Source organism: Bacillus rossius, chromosome 12, assembly GCF_032445375.1.
Source record: "Bacillus rossius redtenbacheri isolate Brsri chromosome 12, Brsri_v3, whole genome shotgun sequence".
Classification (NCBI taxonomy): domain Eukaryota; kingdom Metazoa; phylum Arthropoda; class Insecta; order Phasmatodea; family Bacillidae; genus Bacillus; species Bacillus rossius.
The window spans coordinates 20,721,416-20,745,322 of record NC_086339.1 but is presented as its reverse complement, the minus strand read 5'-3'; the positions used below and the strand labels follow the sequence as shown (position 1 = coordinate 20,745,322).

Here is a 23,907-nt window from a genome sequence, read left to right as displayed (position 1 = left end):
AAATGAAGATAACGGTGTAATGCAATGACTTTTAGAGCTTTCAAGAATCTGTACCGGAGGTTTCAAGCCCTAAAAATTACTCTGGAAACACATGTTTTAGCCATTTTCACTCTCCTAAAAATACTCATCCACCCTCAGCATATTCTTCATAGCTTTTCATAAACAGACATCACTCGGATATCTTGAGTTGTTTTCAAATGGGGTGGTTTTTTTCCTGAAACTATGCACGCCGTATGTGTACTCACTCATGTAGGCGGGCGCCTTAACACATAATCATCATACAACATATAATATTACTAGAAGTCATTAATTATATAGATTCAATAGCCTGATGACGATGTGGTAATAAGCTTGGAGGTTTGTCAACATCCCTAGTCATCATCACAGGGAGAGGACAATGGCTTGACTAACGGACACTAGATGAGATGATTCGGTTATGGTTGGCCATTGCCTTTCGCAGTATGGAGGTGAAGGGAACACATGACACCCAGACCTGAACCTAGGGACTGTCACTGTTGCTCATCCTATTTGTCTCACCCACACCATGGGCGTCGAAAGGATATATTTGGAGGGGGGGGGGGGGGGGACTGCAATTGATTTAGTTGTTGAGGAATATCCATCCCCTGGAAAAAAAGCGAGGGGTCCGGGGGTCCTCCCCCGGGAAAATTTGGGGTTTGAAGGTGCAAAAAGGTGGTTTTTAGGCATTTTTCTTTCCTAAATATTCTAATTATAGTTGGTTGCAATATATAATTTATTTTTTATAAAAAATATTTTCAGAGAACAAATTTGTAAAAACACAGTTAACATATCTTCTGGTGCTATATCCACACAAAATCATTAATTTAAACATCAGGAGAAACCTGAATGTTACACTTAAATGCCGCAGCAGTATTAAGAATATTTCGCACATGTACACAAACATATGTAATAAAGTGATTATATTCACTATTATTATTGGAGGGAACGAAATTGAAGACTTTTATTATTGGGGGGGACGTGTCCCCCCCGTCCCCCCCGGTTGCGACGCCCATGCCCACACCAACCCAAACCTCAAATGCTCACTATGCCCATTTAGTATTCATGAAGTGTGCAGATGCAATAGGATATTTTGTTATTTCTATTTATTACTATTGTATGAATTTTAACTGTTGAGCATAAATCAACAAAGATAATGAATGACAGGACAACTGTAATGTATTGTGACTGTTATAGTTTTAAGTAAAGTATTTATGTAGCCATAAGTTGGTACCTAGGGTGTGCATATGTCGCAACATTGCGAACAACCTTTATGTGTGACGTTCGGGTAGAAACCGATCAATGTATAATGATGGTTACCACAATAAATTGTAATTGGAACAATCATGAGCGTGGTTAGGGGCAGTATACAACAACACAGTTAAATAAAAATCCACAGGACGAAAAGAAAAGAAAGAAACAAAAAAAAACAAACGACATGGACCTACTCTACTGGATTGTTTGTTGCATCCAGTATGTATCTTAGCTTAATAATACTACTCTGACGTCTTACAACTGTATTTGTGTTTGTTGTGTCCTCTTTGTTTGAATTTTGACCGTGACAAATAAACAAACACGCACATTCTGAATACTGTTAGTTTAGATCTACCTGATTTGTGTTGTTTCTGGCATTTTTCCAATCCCACTTAACTGTTAAAGGTCTCAGTTCAACTCCCAGGACTGTTTCTTTTATTTGTTCTGTCATTCATCACGTTATTAAGTTATGAAACTCAAAAGGAAATGTTTTTTTTAAAATCACAAAGTATGTAGTAGTACATCCAAGGACATATTCAGCTGCTGCTGCCCCCCCCCCCCCCCCCCCCCCAAACCACTTTTCATTCAGAAGCATATAAACAAGAAGCAAGGAGCTGTAGATAGAAATTATTTTACTAATCCTTACATACTATTATTGAAAATTTTTTAAAATAAATTTTGTTCTTCTTTCGGAATATTTTTTTTTTGCATGGACCATGGATCCTTCTCCCACATGAAAGAGGTTGAATTCCAATAAATGCTTCCCTTTCATTTTGAGCTCGATATCATTTATCTTCTAAGTTTAAATTTTTGTTTACATTCTGACACTAAGAGTTAGCAAATTCTCAGTGTCGAAATAATTGATATAAATGTAAGATTTTAATGACATTTTTTTCTTCACTGTTTTAGGAAAGTGCTTGGAAAGTTTGCAGCTGGAAGGGAAATGCCAAACGTAAGAACAGCTTGAAATGTAAGAAGTTTACCTTCAAACAGGTGGCCAGGTAAATTTACATAAGAAACCTCAGTTGCATTACAAATGTTGTCCATATGAATATATAAATGAAGTTACTTCATTTTCATTAACATTAACATGAAGGGCATTAGCCTAAATTGTTTTTTTTTTTTTCAAAATAAACTAGTACATATTTTATTTAGATAAGTTTACTCATTGAAATAATTTTTAAACACAAACTAAAAATCTTACCTTCTGATGCACCTATGCACAATAGTTAAAATGGACAAACAAGAAGTTGTAGAGGCTGTGAAATTACTCAAGTAATTTGTGATGAAAAGGTTTCACAGTAGGTACCATATCAAGACTAATTGCACTTATTATTATGCTATGTCAAAACACTACAAAGGTCAGTAAACTGAAATATTTAGTACTTAAAAAAAAACATTCTGTAAGATCATTAAGTAGGACATTAATAGTTGATGTTACCAGGAAACACAGTAGTCAATTTCTAGCCCAATTAGAAGTAAAATCTCAGGCAAATTTACCCAGAAACACTCTTGTCTTTCATCGTTAAGTACCGAGATTGTAGAAGACTGGAAATGAGTCTTAGCACTAACCACAGCAAATGCTCAGTGTCCACATAAATTATACAAATATAAGATTTTAATGACATTTTTTTCCTTCACTGTTTTAGGAAAGTGCTTGAAAAGTTTGAACTGTTTTTTTTTTTTGTTTTTTTTTTTTTTTGCAGAGTTGTCCTACTGACCACAAAGCTTAATCGCTCTGCTCTCTTTCGGCGCATCAAAGCAACAGTGTTGTACGCAACGGAGACAGGCAAGTCAGAAATATTTGCCAGGAAACTGGCAGAGATCTTCAACCATGGATTCAACTCCAAAGTAAGTAGAAAAAAAAATCACAAAATTATTTTTTTTTTGATGTTGAAATATATTTGTTTGTTAAGTCAGCTTACAGTTGACACTAAGTTACACAAGCCATTGAATACAAAGCAGGTGTCACATAAATGTGACCTGAAAAATTAAATTTTAGAGATATTTTTGTGTTGTCGTCTTAGCTCTCTCTCTGTAAATGACATTTGGTAGGAGTATTTTTTCTGAATGGAACGGAAGTTGACTGGAACATAAATGTGAACCCACGTTCCTGTCATCTGTGGAAGTCTCAGAAATCTCGAAAATTTTGTGACCCCGCGGGATTCATCCGAATTCTTTGTGAACATCGCAGAATTTACACCATAAACTTTATAAAAGTACAACTATCTTTTAATACTTTAAATTATAATTTATAGTTATGAAAAGAAAATACAACATACAAAATACACATTACAATTTTGACAACCCTTATTTAACATTGGAATGTAGAGATAGTGCAGCATTCTTCATACTGCAGACACACCAGAAATTGTTAGCCTACGTATATTCAACACCATGAAAAATAAAAGAATTTCATGAAATATTTGTCCTGTTAAAGTTAAAAATTTTAAATCATCTGAATAACGTTAATGTTTGTTTGTAGGAAGTATTTACAAAAACTGATTTTAGTCGTTTATGTGAGAACAAATACACAAACATACACTAAGTGTTACAAAATGTGTTTTTTAAAAATGATTCAGGTTAATATTTTATTTTAAAGAATTTAAATGTAAATTCTGTGGCCTGGTATTGTATAATAAGTGTATTTTACAACAGAAGAACACATAAATTTGCTTGTTACCGAGGTTAGATGATACACATCTCTGGTCAGTACTGAAAGACTCGCTCACATGTTTTTTGTCATGAGTTTAAGACTTGACACGGTTACACATGTGGCTGCTCCAATTTAGCCAGGTCACGGGAGATCTTACAGTTTGATTTGCAATCAGGCAGAAGTTCACTGTGAACTTCTTGTTGCAGGTCTACTGTATGGAAGACTACAACGTTAACGACTTGCAACAAGAATCCTTGGTGCTTTTCGTAACGTCGACATTCGGCAACGGAGATGCACCTGAAAACGGAGAGGTAACAATTCATATACTGTCATCGAGTCCTAAAATGTCTTGCCTGTCCTGGATGATACTAAATTTAGTTTCTTTTTTTTTGTTTTTTTTTTAGGCATTCTTTCGAAATCTGGAGTCAATGAGAGCAAATCAGACCTTACTCAGTGACTTTGATGAGAAACTAGAGTAAGCAAACTTTTCAATACAACTATATACAAGTTGGTAGCAAAGAAAAATTTTTAAGTTCAAAATGCTTCAATAAAAATTTGTCTTGATGATGAAATAGTGGAATAAAATGAGTCAACAAAATGTTATAATTGAGAGACAACATTGGAGGGGAAAAAATGTTTGAAATTTTACACAGAATTTCCGTAGAAACTCAGTTGCCAACGATATTACTTGTAAAAATAGAAACATTTTTTTGAGTGAATATAGGCATGGCACTCGGTGATTGTGGAGTATAAAAATTAAGTATAAATTATGCTCTAAATTAGGTGTCTTTCATTGCTAGTTACACAGCTGAACTTAGGTGTCTGTCATTGCTAGTTACACAGCTGAAGTATGTCATATTTTTATTGCTTTTACCAGTGCTTGACAGTATTGCTCTGTTTTATTTTTTCAGGATGAAAAAATCATCTGTTATGGAGATTCTCTGCGCAAACGCACAAACAGACAATATCAATCACGGCTCACAAAATACAGATGAAGAAAATACTAAGATAAATGATAATACGGAAAGAAATGATGTGGTTGATAACATTATCAACGCAAATCTCTGCAATGACTCTACTAACATGGACACATCAGACTACGATAGCAATACATCTAGTAGAGTTGGCCTGGAAATGGTAAATGGAAATGTTAACAGTGTTAGTAAACAGTTTAATCTCATAAACTATGAACAGGACAATAAGAAAGAAACTGAAAATGGTTACACAAAAAATATTACTCAAAATGATTGCAACAACATAAAATCAGAGACAGTAAATGATCTTCAGAAGATGCAGCGAAATGAAGATGATGTCCTCAATGCTGATGAGATGAAAAATAATTCAGAATCTGCCATTTTAGACATACTTTCAGAGATCAAAGAATATGACAAACTGAAAAGTCAAATAGGTCATATTCAGACGATAAAGAGCAACATTGTGGAAGCACTCGCTCAGATAAGCAGTAAACCTCTTCAGAATGTCAGGTACTAACTAATACATTGCTCATTTTAATGTTATGTGTACTAGGTATGTACTTTGTAATGCATTACTTTAATTTGACAAAAGATTTACCCGTACAAACTTCAGTAAAAATTTTCCTCAGCGCGAATCTAACTGGACTCTTGCTCCTGGTTATAAAAGCATAAATTCATAAGTTTTCCAATTAAGTAATATTTTCTTGAACTGTGTATACTTTTAATGACTACCGGTACCTATGTAGTTGCTACAGAGCCACAAAGTTAGTTAAGTATAGATAGTAATTTTAACAAAAAAAGTTTCAGTTGAGAACACATTAAAAAGATTTTAAAAAAATATGTGTAACTATTTTAGCTACCAGGTAGGCCTACTCAAAATTCAAAATTTTAAATGAGCGATAAAACAAACAATAAATAAAATAAATTGTAAATTTTTGAATCAACCTACAAACATTACATTGTTATTTGGAGAGTTAGGTAGTTTGATCAACAGGATTTTAGTAAATGTGGAAGAAAAAAGAAGGCTGCAAATTCAATAATTGTGTGCCCCTTCCTGGATGGCCTCATAAATATGCCACTGATTATGCCTTGGCAATTCACATATATAAAATTTGGATGAAAGTAAGCTCAAAGAGTTGTAAAAATTAGGTGTTAACTGTGGGGTAAGATAGGGTATATCGGTGGTGGGTTGATTCCTTGAATCTGTGGTAAATTCGTCAAAAATTTTGTTTCCATACTTTTATTCTATTAACATTGATTTAAAATATGTCAAAATGTTGCCAAATATATAAGAAATATTTTGCATATATTAATTTAATGTAAGTAGTATTATAGTGTGTGATAAAAAATTTTGAAAATTCCCCCGCCCCCCCGCCGCCACACCCTCACACCGATTTACCCCATTTTACCATACTTTATTTGTTTGAGAATTACTGACGTGCATATAGTAATCTAATGGAGGAGGAATACATGCACACTGAGGTGGTGACAATCTGTCCACAGATACTCTGTGTTTGCTCTCGGCTCGAGCGTTTACCCCAACTTCTGTGCTTTCGGGCACAACCTGGACCAACTGCTGGCCCGCCTGGGCGCAAAGCGACTCCAGAAGGTCGGTGAGGGAGACGAGATGAAAGGGCAAAAGATAGCGTTCAGGAAATGGGCATCTAAAGTGTTTCCCGTAAGTTGCAGCAATCGTAATTTATATCTATAAGCCTAGTGTCGAGTGAGCCATGTTCACTGATCTTAAACATTAACTTCCTCACCGACCTAATACTTCTATTTAGGAAAAAAAAAAAAAAATAGATTTATACATTTTACTGCGGTAAACAATAAATAATTAAATTTTTAACAATAAAATTCCTTGATTATAAATATTATAATTCATTAATTGATTTACTAATACAGCAGTGCACTTGATTACTTCTTGTGGCCAATGCACAAATACAGTAAGTCCTCGGTTTACGTCGGGGTTACGTTCCTGAAAACCGCGACGTAAATAGAAACGACGCAAAATGAGCCATGTTTCATGCCACCGGCCGGCCACGGCCCAAGGTCGGCCGGAAGCGCTGGCATACAGACGTGACAACGGGCAATTTTATCAGCAAATGACAACCGACAGCGTGGGAAACAAGTCAAACTAGTACTTCTCAGCTTTATAGAATGGTTATTTAACCAGCTGCTTTATTACCTTTATTGATTGAAATATAAAAACAGATATATAGTACATACTGTACGTAATATAAACGCATAATGCATTCAAAGTGTAAGGATACAAAGTGGTTTAGCGCTACACAGATTTTACTTTGAGTCATTCGCGGGAGAAAACAACTGTTTTCTTTTGGAGGCTGGTAAGAACAAAGTCAAAAGAAATGCATACATACAATAAAAGTACTATAAGTATGACAAACATTGAGAGCCCTTGATTTAAAATAATCACAAGAAGTAATAAACACCTAAAAGAGGTTATACAATAGCGCGGCGCAATTCTTACAATTTACGTACGGGAATAATTCTAATAAAAATCAATGTAAAATATTTTTCATGAGAAACACTACTTTAAATTTACGTCGCAAACAATATAAATTATATCATTTTACGTAACAACGGCACGTTTAAAACTCCGGCCAACTCAATGATATCATAGCGACTGAAGTGCCAAGTAGTTGGACGAAAAGGGGTAGGAGAAAATGCTGTGTCGTTGCGGGAAGTAGATAACACTTCTACGTGCGAGATACGTGGGTGGGCGAGCGGGCGGGCTGGTAGTATTGCATCACCGCGCGGAGAGCAGCGGAGAGCAGGAAGCGTCCCTCATGATGTATGATAAGATAAGGCGGTGAACGTGTAGCTTACGCTACATAGCATAAATTAACTACCGAAGGAAACAAAGAATTATAAACGAATTATATACAGTGTTTTGGTTAAAATAAAGATTTACTGTCATTGTAAACGACGTTATTGTGAATCGGCGACAACTTAAATTGAAACATGAGTACTCAAACATTAGCGACGTTAATCCGAAACGACGTAAATCGGTACGACGTAAATAGTGGACTTACTGTACAATGAATAATAAATAACTAAAATTCAAATATTAATATACTTTTTTAAATAAAATTTTTAAAGAACCTAAAATATGGTATTAGAAAATGTAATTTATTTTTTTCATCTTAAAATATCCACAAAACCAAATTATTAATGCTTCTTTTCCTTCTGTACAGGCGGCATGCAAAGAGTTCAAGGTAGAAGACAACAGCCAATTCATTCAAGACACATTCAAATCAAAACTTTCTGTGGACACTGTGCGCTTCGTGAAGACGAAACAATACCAGCTGGACCACGGTAACTTCAACTCTACCTGTTTTTTCACAGATTTTTTTCCCCCCACTTCTGAGAGAAAATAGGATTACAGCCATGCTTTTAATGTTTCAGCGCTCTCAAAATATCACAACAGAAAAGTTTCAGCGTGCAGAGTACTGAGAAGAACTAACTTGCATTCAGCTGAAGAAAGGTCGGTATATGCTAAAATAAATATTTACTGCATTATTTTTCTTACAATGTATAGTAATAATTGTTTTCAGATTAGTATAGACAGATCCACAAGTACAGTAGTCTTTAGTCTGGCATGTTCGGGACTATGCCCATGCCCAATTATTAGGATCAAGATATCATGGTGAATTGCGATAAAATATAAATAACACTATCAATGCATGTCACTATACATGTAACACGGAAATGCAAGTTAAATGCACCATTTAGCACCAAAATTTAACTAAAAACAGGAAATCAATCTGCAATTTAACAAATCTTAATTCAAACAAAAAATATTGTATTTTGGTCAATTCATTAAATTTAATAATTTAGCACAAATTTTGTTCTAAAATGTATAAACTGATTGGAAAAATTATTTTATATTTTTTGATACTGCATCTCTTATTAAAAGTTACATATTTCACATTAATCACTTTGGCACATTTTTAAAACATACAAATATTTGCCTATTTATTTTTATTTTTCCGAGTAGTACTGTTTTCTCTACATGCGTATTACAAATTATTTTACTGTATAAATGCAACATATGTCAGTCATAATTAGACTATTTTGGTGAAATAAGTATTAAGAAATAATTTAGTTTCATATTTATTAAAAAATACACTATTTTTTGAATAAAAATAATTTATGTAGATAAAATCAATAACACCATAGAAAGAAAGCAAAGAAAAAATTAAAGCAAAATTTTCCTCAATTACCTCTTTTTTTCTATGAAAATATTATTTTCATATATCTTATATTTAGGTTTTTATTTGAAAACCTAGAATATTATATCACAAGTAAAATATTAATTTAGTTTATAATTATGTTTTTTTTTTTAAAGTAAATAAAACAGTCTATAGCTATAGCTAAAGGCCTAAAGAGAAATATCACAAGCAAATGTTTTAGTACAATGAATTTGGGCTTTTAACATTGCATATTGATTTTTGATTATTATTAGAAGTAATAAAAATTGGCTTTAGACATTGCAGATTAAAAAAAAATTTTTGCTGTTCTTTTAATTTTCATATTTATAACTTTCACATAAACTAAGGAACTTATTGAATGTTTTAGTTGCAGTTTTGTTGTTTAACTTTCATTATTATATGTGTAATTGTTTTATGTACAGATTTTAAGTATCCTACCATTTAATGTTGAAGCAACTGATCAACGTAATTTGGTTTGATATGTACTTAGTATTAACCTACGTGTATTTTAATTTTTTAATGGCAATAAAGACGAAATCCACTATTTTTAATGACCACAGCATCTTGGCCCTATAGATTACATATTTTTGTAGTAAACACTTGGCATGTGTCATCAGAGCTGTTGTCACTTGTCAAAGCTGTTTGAGCTAGGGAAAAGGCAGAGTCTTGCAGTGGTGCTGAAGGCTGGTTTCTGCTTTCAGCACAGGTTGACTCCTCAGCCGATGAGCTGGCTGTGAACGTGTGCTGTGTGTTCCCAGCCGCTCGACTCTGCTGCTGGAGCTCGAAAGTGGCGCAGAGCTGACTTACCAGCCTGGGGACCACGTGGGGGTGTTCCCTAGCAACAGAAAGGAAATAGTTGACGGGATCCTATCCCGTCTGACTGTCAGAGTTGATCCTGATGTCCCCGTGCAAGTCCAAGTCCTCAAGACCGGTGAGTAATATCTTTATGTTTCTATGGCCTTATAGTAGATGTAATTTTTTTTTCCTTCAGAAATTTAGTATTGTGCAGCATATTATGTTAAAAAACAACAGAACTATTTAGTAATAAAGTTACAATTTATATAATTACTTACTGGCACAGTAAACCTTAATGCAAATAAAACCTGGATGATGGATTGTATTATAAAGTCAGCAAATACATAAAAAAAAACTTCAAACAGAAGCATCACAAGTGTTTCAAGACAACTAACGATGAGCTTCTATAACCAGCTCTCCTTTGCTAGGAAACAAGCAAAAAGACTATTTTAAACTGACATAAGTACAATATGCATCGAGAAGGTTTGTAGGTTTTGGGGGGAAGAGGGTTGAGGAGCTGAAGACCCTCCTCCTTCTGACCCAAGCTTCACTCTGGATAAAATTAACAAGCACACGCACCCCGACAGCAGTGTTTCAGATGGCTTCACTGTGTTTGTCGACTTTATCTATGTGGACCTCAGCAAAGTAGGCACAGTGTGTCTTGGGATTTTATTGGTTTCCCTTGCGGCCAGACTGAGTCGAAATGAAACGTTCTTTTATATCTGTGGCACCTTGCTTGGCATTTCCTCGTCATTACTCATCATTGTTCACTTTGCCAGCAAGCTCATGCCTAAGAAAACTCTTAATGGTTGGAGCAATTGTGGGCAGTTGGTAGTGCCAGTCTCTTCGTCGTGAGATACCCGTTGAAAAATTTCCAGTACATACTGGACGTTCATTTCAACTATGTCTCGAGTCGAGTGCTCGCCTGACCGGGAACCGTCCCTGCTGTGGCAGGTGTCGTGAAGACTTGGGAGCCCCACGAGACGCTGCCCCCCTGCTCGCTGCGGAACCTGCTCACGTGGTTCCTGGACATCACGACCCCTCTGGCCCCGATACAGCTGGAGAGCTTGGCCCGGATCGCGACCGACCCGGAGGAGCAGCGCAGGCTCAAGCAGCTGGCCTCAGTGAGAACAGTAGCACCTCGGTCGCACGACGGTTACGGCTCTGTGATCCGCCACGTTCCAAACCACGGCCATGAGCTTCAACATAGCTTAGTGAAATGTAACCTGCTAGAAAAACAGGAAACACTGTTGAAATGAAAACCGAGAGTATTGGCAACCTGGCGGCAGTGGCTGTCCTATGGGAGGTGTGATAGGTGAAATTCCCCACCCTTTACACCCCAAAATCCACTGGAACTAAAAAAAAACTGTAGTAATTACAACAAATTATGTAGTACTTCATAACTTTGATAATGAATTTTTAAAGATGTGAGGAATGCGTTTGAATAGCCTTTTAAAAAGGGCTCTTGTATTTCAAAATTTCAGACTTCCCAATACATCTGGAAGGTGTTCCAAACCACCCTAAGTCCTCCATCATTAGCTTCTACCAAGATTCGAAGCTGGGTCTTCCCTTGGTCAAGGTTGACAGCTGGAATCTTAACGGGGAAAAAAAATTTGAACGCTAGCGACTCGATCGGTGCTGGATAACAGAATGTGCACAACCGTAGAATTCCCGGATTGAAGACATTTTAACTGCAATAACGCTTTCCAGCTTGTTTTCCTCCACGTGTTTGTGTTTCCTGGTGCCCGCAGGACCCGGGCAAGTACGACGCGTGGCGCAGCTGGAGGTTTCCCAACCTCCTGGAGGTGCTGCTGGAGTTCCCCTCGGTGCGGCCCACGGCTTCGCTGCTGGTGGCGCACCTGAACCGCCTCCACCCCCGCTTCTACAGCGTCTCCTCGTCGCCCCGCGTCTACCCCCGCCAGGTGCACCTCACCGTGGCGGTCGTCAAGTACGCCACGCAAGGTAGCCGTCGCTCGCTCTGCCACGTCTGCCTGGTCCCGCGTCCGTAGCGGGCAGGGCAGTGGCGAGACACCGCAGTGCTCCCCGGCCGTAGCGACGGCTAGAGATTCATCACGAGTCAGGGGTGTGTCTGTGTCGGCATAGGGCAGCTATGTAATATCAGTGGTAATCGTTACATTACATGGCGGAGAGATAAAGATTTATTAATTTTAATTATTTATTAAATAATAATTTAATAATTTATAATGCAAATATTTTATACATATGGTAACACAAACTCACTTATATAAATACACTTCAAAAAGTTTATAAACAAAATTTTTAAAATAAATAAATATTTTTTTTTAATTTTATGGCCCAGTATTCAATATCGATCACTAAAGTATATGATAAAAAAAGAACATATATAATTTTTAATTGTATGTAGCCTTTTTTTGTACGAAGCCTTTTTTTTGATCATATGAAAAAAAAAATTTTGCATAGTGTGCGTGTATTGATGTTTTATTATCTCTTTCATTAACATACACTGTACAACTGATGTTACAATCTTACACACGTGTCGTCTCTCTAGTCGCCATTCTACACACACCGCGTACCAACCTTCCAACATCTACATTACCACATCTCCCTCTTAATTGCTACGTCGACACACACTAGATTTAATAATGAATTTATCTTGATACATATTCATTAAGGTAGACAGGTTTTTGTGGGATTCTTTGTGACCTGGACCTTGTGGGAATGTGTGGATGAGCTCTGCAGTCCCTTGGTTGATTATTCTTAATATCTGAGTCTGTGAAACCTTTGAATCCCCCGTCCAACACTCTTTCAGACTGCGTGGGCTGCTCAGAAGCTAATTTTACCACTTTGTGTTCACCGGACCAGTACCCTTGTTTGCCGACCTTAATGTCATGTCCTGCTATTGCAAATTCTCTTCTTGCAAAGGATTGCTTCAAATGATTAGTGTTCCTTCTCTTTACCCTACCCTTTTCATCCTGGATAAGTACTGAGCGTGGGGCACCTAGGACATCAATCACACAAGCAGGCTTCCACACACCCTCATCTAGATAAACAACATTGTCACCCTTTTGGAACTCAACATGTCGCAGCTTGGCAGTCTTGTCATAATGCTGCTTGTTTTGGAAATTTTTTCGTGCCTGTAACAAATCAAAGTTTTCAACAATTTTAGGTTTCAACAAGTGATTGTGAATTGGCAGAGTAGTTTTGGTTCTCCTACTGAACAAGAGTTGAGCTGGACTGAAATGTGAACCTAGAATGGGAGTATTGCGATATTCAAGTAGCATTGTATGAACATCAAGATTTTGCTCTGCACACTTTTTTAACATTTTTTTACAAATCCCTACTGCCCGCTCTGCCAGACCATTACTTTTGGGATAATATGGGCTTGCAGTTTGAATGGTGAAGCCATAACTTCTGCTAAACTCTCGCATTTCAAAGGAATTGAAAGGCATGTTGTCTGCAACCAAGATATTGGGTACACCATGTGTTGAGAAAATTACTTTTAAGACCCTTACAACAGCAGATGAACTCTTGGAGGTGAGAGGAACTAATTCTACCCACTTGGAATAGTAATCACAGAGTACTAGATAGGCACCCGAGCCAAATTCGAGGATGTCACAAGCCACTTTCTGAAATGGTAAAGTTTGTGGTTCTTGTAATATCATGGGCTCTTTCGGGTTTTTGGAGCTAAATTTCTCACAGAGACCACACTTTGCCACAGTGTTTTCAATGTCCGTGTCCATGTTAGCCCAATAGAACAAAGTTTTAGCTCTGGCTTTGGTTTTTGAGATGCCAAAATGTGACCGATGCAAGTGCTCTAATACAAAGTCTTTGAGGGATGCAGGAACCATGATTCTATGTCCCAAGAATACTAGACCTTCTTCGACTACAACATCATTTTTGAATTTATAATAGAATTTTACAATGTCTGGTACTTTAGTTTTTGATGTTGGCCATCCATTTGAGTGCAGTTTGTTCAATTCGGCTAACAGGGCATCCTTTGCTGTCTCCTGTTGGAAAATCAATTTGTTGTCATTGGACATGTTTACTGTGTGTACCACCTCAGTTAAGGAAACATCAACATCAGTGACATCAGCTTTTGAACACGCCCTGCTTAGCGCATCAGCTACAAACATTTTTGAACCAGGTACATAAACAAGATGCACTTTATACAAGCTCAGTTTAAGTCTTATGCTTTGTAGTCTTCTAGATGAGATCTTGTGAATTTCTTTTTTCATTACAGACAGTAAAGGTTGATGGTCAGTTTGAATGGTTACGTCTCTACCATAAATGTACTGGTGGAAACGCTTGCATGCAAACAAGACTGCCAAAAATTCTTTGTCTATCTGACCATAATTGATTTCTGTAGGTGAAAGACACTTGGATGCATAGCACACAGGTTTGCCATGCTGCAACAGAACACAACCTATACCCTCCTTACTGCTATCAGTCTGAATTACAATGTCTGCTGACTCATCAAACGTTTGTAGGAATGGTTCTGAAATTAGTATAGCCTTCAGCTTCTGAAGGCTTACTCCATGAACATTGGGGTCCCAAACAAATTCAGAGTCTTTTTTCAAAAGGTTGCGCAATGGGGTGGTGACTTCAGTGTAGTGAGGAATGAAGTCTCTTAGATAGTTAACCGAACCAAGAAAACGTTGAAGGTCTTGCTTACATCCAGGTACATCATAATTTACAATGGCTGAGATCTTGTCTGCATCTGGAAGTACACGACCTTCTGTGAAAGTGTGACCAACATACTTAACCCCTTTCACTTTGTACTGAAATTTGTGGACATTAAACTTGACGTTGCACTTTCGTGCCCTATTGAGCACTTCTCTCAGAATATTGTCATGAGCTTGCTCATCCTCAGCATAGATTAACAAATCATCCACATATATTATGACACCATCAATGTCACCAAATGTTTGAGTGTTGTATTTTTGAAATACCTCAGTGGAGATATTCAAACCAAAGGGTAGTCGTTTGAACTGATAGGAGCCAAATACAGTGGAGAAAGTACAGTATGATGAGCTGCGTTCATCAAGATTGACATGCCAAAACGAGTCCTTCAGATCAAGCACACTGAAGTATTTTGCTTTGCCAAGCTTTGCAACAACATCTTTGACTGTGGGTAATTCTACATACTCCTTGATGATGGCATCATTCAGATCCTGAGGATCAAGGCAGAGCCTTAATGATCCATTCGGTTTTTCAACAATTACTAATCTGTTTACCCATTCAGTTGGGTTGTCACATTTGATTATTATGCCTAACTGACAAAGTCTGTCTAATTCAATTTTTAACTGTGTTTTGATTTGGATGGGAAGTCTATGAGGTGGATTAGATGATGGCACACAGTTCTCTTTCAGCTTAATAGTGTAGTCACCCTCAAACTTACCGATGCCAGTGAAAACATCTCTGAAGGCAGTCACTATGTTTTCTTTGGATAGCTGACACACTTCATCGACTATGTTCTTCTGTAGAATACCTAACCTCTCACAAGTCGGAAGTCCCAAGATTGGCACAGAATCTTCATTCAGTATCACAAATGTTTCCAAGGAATTCAAATTGTTAAGAGACAACATTAAGTCACAAAGGCCCACAACATCAATGTGAGTGTTGTTGTAAGCAGCAAGTGACATGTTTTCTTGTCGCAACTTGATGCTTGGTTTGACACACTGCAGTTTGGAGAGGGTTGTAAGGGGTAAGATGTTGACACAAGCACCAGAGTCAAGTTTGAATTTGACACTCACGAGATTTTCTACAAGAAAAGTTTCAGTCCAACTTTTTGACAATGCAATGGTGTTCACTTCACATCTTGTATTTGCACCGCAGTTATGATCTTCACCGGTAGGCCTGGCTGAGATCTCATCACAGTAGTAATCTTCATACTCAGCAGCATGTTGTGTATTGTCACAACTACATTTTACTTCAGTTACTTGTTGCTTATCACCAATTGCACGTGAGTTGCATACCTTGGCAAAATGGTTCATGCGTCCGCAGTGGGAACACAGTTTTCCACGTGCAGGACATTTCAATCGGTCTCTTGCATGTTGATAGCCACACCATTTACAAGCAATTTCAACAGTTGTTCGTTGTACATTTGGGGCTTTCGTGGTACGGTATTGGCTGTTTTTTCTGTACTTCATTTCATCCACTGTGATTTTGCAGTGGCTTTCTTCACCGGAGTTAATAACCTGACTTGCTTGTGTGCTAGTGATTTCTGCTGTTCTGAATCTTCGAATTGTTTCGTCCAGAGTAACATCTCCAATTTTCAGCACCTTTTCTTGTGTCGCCCGATCTCGTGTTCCAAAGACAATTCTATCACGTAGAATTTCATCTGTGTTTTGAAATTCGCAATCCCGCAACAGTGTTTTTAGCTCCGTCACAAAAGCATCGAATTGTTCACCTTCCTTCTGTTTGCGGTTATAAAACAAGAATCTTGCATGAAGAATGTTTTTCTTTGGATTACAGTAGGCCTGAAATTTGTTCAGAATTGTGGCAACAGTTTTGTTCTTTTCTTCGTCTGCAGTGAAGGTGAAGGTGTTGTATACATCCAACGCATCTTCCCCAATTACATTTAGGAGAATAGCAATCTTGCGTGATTCACTCTGTGATTGTAGATTCGAAGCCTCAAGATAGATCTGAAATGCTTGACAAAATTTTTTCCAGTTTTCTGCTAAGTTGCCCGTGAGCGATAAATTGGCAGGAACATTAAAAGCAGTAGCCATGTTGAATTTACTAAACATGTACAAGCACTCCCGAATGCTAGGTGATCAACATTACCGTTAACGTCAGGACATTTGATGTAAATCCTAGTTAGTTGGACATACCGACTGCGCCATGTATTGATGTTTTATTATCTCTTTCATTAACATACACTGTACAACTGATGTTACAATCTTACACACGTGTCGTCTCTCTAGTCGCCATTCTACACACACCGCGTACCAACCTTCCAACATCTACATTACCACAGTGCGATCATTGTAAAAATTCACTCTCATCTTTTTTTTCATAATGGGGCTAAAGAAGTATAACTTAAAAATGAAGTCAATATTCTGCTATGTATACACAGATGTATATTGCAGAAGTGAAACAGTACCTAACTTCTTAGATTTTAAGGATGTGTTATATATGTAATTCCTACTGCAAGTTTTCTTTGAACACATTCTATTTTTTTTTAGGAGTATTAAGCAACTGAGACAAAATTTAATATAACTTTTATGTGAATTTTCGTACGAAATTATACAAAATATGTTATTAAACTAATTTTGCAATAGTTTGGTTGATACAAACCTCGTTATTACAAAGTACCAAAATTATGACTTTTTCAGGTTTGTATTAATGAGGTAACTGTAACTCCTAATTTATTTTATTTTTATCTGCAAAACTAGTCATCCTTAACTACTGGATAAAACTGTAACATTCATACTCTGAGAACATGAGCCAGAAAAAAAACACATTAAAGCGGTTTTTGTGTTTTTCATTAGGGGGCGAAGGACCACTCCACTATGGTGTATGCTCGAACTACCTCCAAGACTGCATGCTTGGCACGAACATTCATCTGTTTGTCAGAAGGTAAAACAAATTACAATGGAGACACACTAATCTAAACAAGTTTAGGGTGAAAAAGTGTTTAAAAAACTTGTTTTTTTTTTGTTTTTTTTGTATTTCAAAAAAAAATTTTGTCTTGACCCAATTGTCAAAATGTTTAGTAATTTTGTTCTTTAAAAATAGTTATAGGCTGTGTTACATGATAACTTAATTCTAATAGATACAGTGAAACCTCGATTCTACGTACACTCACGGTTCTCCAAAATTTGTCCTTACGACCGAGTTGTACGTACGAACCAGCGAGGCCAAATTACGTCCATTTGTGGTTACCCCCCTCCCCACCATCAACCCCACCGCTGCCGCGGGAAATTAATTGCCGTTGCCGTGTCCTGCTGCCACGGGAAATGACCTGCCGTGTCTATGTATTATGCTGATGTATTTTTGATCGAGATTATATCCTATTCATGCAGAAACAACACTTGAGCTAATCAAACGTAAACATAAAAAAAAACTCGACACTGAAAGCAGTGTCGTAAGCCCCGTGTTTACATTTTTTTTAATATTTTATATCAATAAAATAATATTTAACACACAATATATTTGCTCAAATAAAAAAAATACTGTGGGTACTTTAAGTGTAGATAAGATTAGCTAGTAGGCCTAAAAACATAGTGAAAAACGAAACGTTTATAGTCGGCAAAGAACATTTTAAATCGCAAAGTATACATATTTTATAAAATGAAAAGTTGCTTTTATTTCTAAACACGTAATTATTTAAGCCTAGGCGTGTAAAAGTCAGAGTAATTATAGCAGAGACAATCTAAAATGTGTGAGGTAAAAACGTAAACTCACGAATGTATAAACGTAACAGGAATATTACGTGGCTGTTCGTCTGATATTGTATTTGTCACAACTTAGCCGAAATACTGGTACGAGACATAAACTTCACAAGATAAAATAAGCGGAGTCTTGGTAACTGTTTTATACGTATTTTATCATTTCGGAAGTATTGTACAGTTGACGCATATTTTTTAAACTAACCATTTATTTCTGGGGATCGTAAATAATTAATTATTGGTATCAAGACATCACGAAGAAACGTAATCTTGAACATGTCACGGCAGCGAGAAAACTGGTGCTTATACCAATAAACTGGTATTAGAACTTGACAACACTGGTACACGGGAGGTGGAGCTTTTATTTTTTTCCGCTACGCTCGCTTCTATTGGCTGGCTGCTGAGGAAAGGTCACGAGTCTGGGCGGAGCATAGAGTGAGTTACACTGCGCATGCGCAGTTCAGCGAACAAAGAGAGCCAGCCGGCAGCTACGCCGCGCCGTAACAACAGCTGACCGATTACAATGACTTTTCTCCGCGTAAGGCGGGCTATTGACGGTAAATTTCAATCAATTTGCTGCCTTTTTTTTTTTTTTTTTTTTACTTTTATGCAATGTGTATATAGCCCATATTTGTTGTAAACGCTGCAGGTTGGAACTGTATTTTAATAAACTTTAACGAATTTCTTACACTTTTCATTTTTTTTATGTATATATTTTTTTGCCTCATTTATCACGGTTTCTGAAAATCTGTACGTACGACCGAGGTGTACGTACGAACCGGGGGCCGTACGAGCGAGGTTTTACTGTATGTAATTTACTACACTCTGTTGCATTATGACAATTATTCAGCTAATGCAAATGCCTCACAGAAATGAAATGTGAGATAAATCAGATGTTTGTACCATCAAACTTTCAAGACTACCAAATTACGGTATTTAATGTGTAGGAACATAAATAAATATATATACAGTTATACATATATATCATCTGTGTGCAAAGAATGTTATAAATATATATATTTTCTCTCTCTCTCTCTCTCACACACACATACACATAACAGTAATGTAAATTTGGAAAATTTTCTTAAGTCACTAACTTTAAATCTCTAATATCAAACATACTCTTTTGATAGTAGTATATAATAACAACTAAAATATTATTTCAGCTGTAAAATGAACTTATAATTTTATCAATTTTAGTGTGGTTGCTTTAGCTACAACTGTAAAATGACACAAAAAACCTGTTTCTTTCTACAGCGCGCACAACTTCTCACTGCCAGTGAACATATCGCAGCCGGTCGTGATGGTGGGCCCTGGAACAGGCATCGCACCTTTCCGAGGGTTCTGGCAGCACAGGATGGCACAGCTGCTGGCCATGCGAGGTGCATTACATATTTCCCACCAGCCAACGTTGCCACAGGATTAACGTTTAGCAAAGAATATATGGGACTAGCGGGGAAGTCTTTTTATACTAAACCTATGTAGGCAAATCACCATCAAGGTTGTATTCCGGGTTTGATTCCCGACAGTACCAACTGGGATTTATCACAATTGGGAAACATGGTGAACGTTGCCACAAGCAGTTTAATTTTTCTCGGGGTGAAACCGTTTGTTTCCCTTCAACCGTTCATTCAATCAATCCTCCATTCTAATCTCATCACCCCTGATCGTCCAGGTTTTGACGAGTAACTAAGCTCTAATTCATCAACTATGAACTTTATTTCAGTTCATCCACATAATTCATGAAATTCCAATTAATGATGACCCATATACCTTCACATTAAAAATATCATAACTCAGATTGCAAATTAGCATAATCAAAATGCAGTTCAAACTTTGTGTTAGTAGTTCCTATCCCAGCAAATATTACAAAACCTGCAAAACAAATGCCACAGTTATTTTTAAAAAATTCTGGTCTTACCAAATTAAGGCACACTAAAAAAGAGTTTAACAGAACTCCGTCAGACAGGATGCCTACAGTTCATGCACAAAAATTTCACTAAAGAGACACAAAATTTATGTTCAGTAAATATGAAAATTGAAACTTGTGTTCTGAATTTTTATAGCTGTTTTAAATTTTTATAGCTTAAATATTTTATTTATATGTTTTATTATTTTTTGTACACTGTCCAAATAATTAGCATTTTTTATGCACTATGTTCATTTGTATGTTGTGCCTCTATTAAAATATATATATATATATATATATATATATATATATATATATATATATATATATATATATAAACTGTCTTGCTAACAAATACCATGTTTATTTTTAATTTTTAGATTTTTTACATTACAGTATACATTTGACAATGTAACAAAATTTCTTAGCATTGAGGAAATACATAACTATGTAATTTCTATTATATTTCCACACCTGCTCATTTTTAAATTAACAGTTACCACTTAAAATGCACTGTATTTATTATTATTTTTTAATATATCAGAGGCAAAGTAAACATTAAACCAACAAAAATAAATGTTGTATTGTTCGCAGACTCAGGTATTCAGCCTGGCAAAATGTGGCTGTTTTTTGGCTGTCAGAGGAACACCATGGACCTCTACAAGGAAGAGAAAGCAGCCATGCTTGAGAAAGGCGTGCTGGACAAAGTGTTTCTGGCTCTTTCACGGGAACCTGGAGTTCCAAAGGTAATTGGTACTTATTTTGAAGTCACCAAAAGTAAAATAATTAAGGGCCCTGCCTACCTCGACACACATATGACACACAGAGCTTCAGAAGAAACAACATGATTAAAAAATTGCTTTATATATATCTGAGTGGGGTCATATTAGTCTTCTTTCTAAAACACAGCACTTCTTGATTTTATGGACCTGACAAAATTCATGATGAGGCACCAACATCTACAACACAAGTATGAAGGCGAGTCATTAAAATTAGGTATTAAACAATAAAAGAAAACCAACACATATTGCATAAAATCACAGTAAAACCATAGGTAATTCATTTTGTATTTTTTTTATCACAGAGCTTTATTTAGTTATTCTATAGTATATATACAGTACTTCTGAAATGTTTTATTTTTTTGACATGTTACATTTACATACCATTATTTATTTCATTTTTATTTACATTGGTACAAAATCACAAAACAATTGGACTCTTCACTACTAGGTGATGCATAAGTTGTGTTTCCAAGTGTCCTGAGCAAAAAATTAAACCACAATTAATACCATAATTTACTTGATTGTGACCTTTTGAGATCAAGAAATGTGGTGCATCTTACAATCAATGGTATTTGCCAAAATTGATTTGATTTTAAGACTATTAAGAATTAGATATTTTTTTTTTAAATGGATGAGGTTTACAGCATTTACTAAAGACTTACCACATTTGCAGACTAACTCATCAACATTCATAATAAGAAGTATAGTAATTCAGGATGCAGCACAAGAGAAGGGAGCGGCAATTTGACAGCCAGTAACAGGCGTACCTTACTGTAGGCAAGGCTTATGTTTATTCAAAAAGACACTGAGCAGTTTACGTATCCAAGCAGCCAGATAATGTCCCCAGGTACAGCCTGCACACAAAACCTGTTGGGAAGTGATGTGGAGTTGATATAACTATTTAAAAGAACCAATAAACCAGTAACACTATTTACCCTTTATAATAAATATTTTTCTTGAATTGAATTAAACTATATATGAGTAAGTTAACTTTGTTTTTATAGATAAAATAAGGCACAAAAGAAGGATGTGTCATAATATCAATATTGTCTTATAATCGGTAGTGTCTTATATTTGAGTAAATGCAAATTTATTCTTCTTAGTTTGATAGTCCAGAGTAAAATAATAATCAACAAAGCAGCATTTCCACTGAGTTGGTTTTGAACTTGGGAGTACATTACAATGATTTATCTTGACTCTAACATTATATTTATGTTATGGCAGACAAAAGTGGTGATTAGGATGTGAAAGCCTACAAAAATGATTCATCTTTTTTTCAGTGAGAAGTCTTTAAAGAGAACACACTGCAGGACCTATCATCTTGCATTTTGTTTTTCAGACATACGTACAAAATCTATTGCTGGAACAATCTTCTGACATCCATCGCATGCTCACCCAAGAAAGCGGCCACTTCTACGTGTGTGGGGACTGTAAGATGGCCGAAGACGTCCACCAAACAGTTGAAGCAATCCTCATGGATCGGGGCAACATGACACAGATTGAAGTGGACAAATTAATGCACAACCTGAAGGTAATCAGTGGTCTTCCTCCGACTGGTCCCCACCAATCTTGCGTTAAGTACAAATCACAGAAGTTTTGGATTTGTTGTACCTACCGTAAGGTTGAACCTCCCGCCGTTCCCGTTATGAGATGCCAATGCCCAAGTCAGGGTGCGTGCGTGTGTGTGTGTGTGTAGATGTTACATTGTGGAGTGCGTCCCGTGCAACATCATTCACCCCACCCCTTCCCCTCTTCCAGCTACCCTTCCGGATAGCTAGGCATAGCCAGTTGGTCCCTTGTAACCGCCAAGACCGGACGCCGACTATAAGGACTGCTGGGATTCCACAGCTGTGTGAGTGGTGTTCCCAGGGTTCTGAAGTCCAGGTCACACCCGTCCTTTGCCGACTCCATACCCCGAGGTCAAACCTCTCCCACCCACCATTCCTCTCATGATCCCCGACTGTGTACCGCTCCGCCACAGGTTGAAGCCTCTTAAGCCAGTGGCAGTCACATGGGAGGGGCCATGGGGGCTATCGGATCACCCTCCCCCCTCCTAAACCAATCCAAAGCCCTAAAAAAAGGGAAGGATGATAAAAAATATATTTACTTCAGTCCACACCTGACCTATAAAGTCCATTCAATTTTTTTTAACATATTATTTTACATTTTTTTTAGTGTTACTAGAATATAATTTTTTTAACTTAAATTACCCATTAAAACAATTAATAATAAAGTGTTGTTAATGACTTTTAATGATGTAAGAAACACATTAAAATAGTCTTTTAAAGGGCTGTTATTTTTCCAAAATTTTGGATTCGCCATTCAACTAGGAGTTAATTCCATACCAAACAAAACCCACCAGTAAATCCCCCCCTCCCCTCAAAGTTCGAAGCTAGGTCCCAAAGCAAGCCAGCGGACATCAGCCGTAACTTACAAACGCACGCTACAAGTCTTGGCAATTATTTTACATCACATATTTTTTGTTTACCTTAATCATTTTTATCTACAATAATGTATTTGTAAGGTGAAATGTATTTGTGTGTATTCAAACAAGAGCATGCAAAAGAAGTTATGAACTTGTTTTGTTATTTTATTATTATCAAACATAATCAAAATTAACTTAAAATTTGATATTTGCTCCTTATTGTTGAACAATGTATATAAATTTTATTTTATAAATTTTCACCAATTGTATCCAAAATGAAGTTGTCTCTCTCTAACTACGCATACATTCTTATCTGATATTAAATACCTTCTGGATTAGTGACCACATATCAAACCTAGCCATTCAGAATTTCTTTAAGTAGTCATCACTAACTCTATCAGAGGGCCAAATTGGCTAAGGGTAAGATCACTCACCTTCTACCAAGGCAAACTGGGTTTGATTTCCAGTGGAGTCAGGTTCAAAATTT

General features: G+C 36.6%; 1 protein-coding gene across 1 annotated transcript in view; it reads left to right on the top strand.

The window, feature by feature from the left end:
- LOC134537675 (nitric oxide synthase-like protein) overlaps window positions 1-23,907 on the top strand; it is a 45,717-nt gene that overhangs the window by 19,454 nt on the left and 2,356 nt on the right. Inside the window, exons 10-24 of the mRNA XM_063378382.1 lie at window positions 2,179-2,270; window positions 2,976-3,120; window positions 4,132-4,236; window positions 4,330-4,400; window positions 4,837-5,409; window positions 6,403-6,577; window positions 8,118-8,238; window positions 8,329-8,407; window positions 9,893-10,065; window positions 10,884-11,053; window positions 11,681-11,891; window positions 17,405-17,492; window positions 19,562-19,686; window positions 20,808-20,959; window positions 22,335-22,526. Coding sequence (XP_063234452.1) covers window positions 2,179-2,270; window positions 2,976-3,120; window positions 4,132-4,236; window positions 4,330-4,400; window positions 4,837-5,409; window positions 6,403-6,577; window positions 8,118-8,238; window positions 8,329-8,407; window positions 9,893-10,065; window positions 10,884-11,053; window positions 11,681-11,891; window positions 17,405-17,492; window positions 19,562-19,686; window positions 20,808-20,959; window positions 22,335-22,526 — 2,472 coding nt within the window. The remainder of the gene's footprint in view (window positions 1-2,178; window positions 2,271-2,975; window positions 3,121-4,131; window positions 4,237-4,329; window positions 4,401-4,836; window positions 5,410-6,402; window positions 6,578-8,117; window positions 8,239-8,328; window positions 8,408-9,892; window positions 10,066-10,883; window positions 11,054-11,680; window positions 11,892-17,404; window positions 17,493-19,561; window positions 19,687-20,807; window positions 20,960-22,334; window positions 22,527-23,907) is intronic.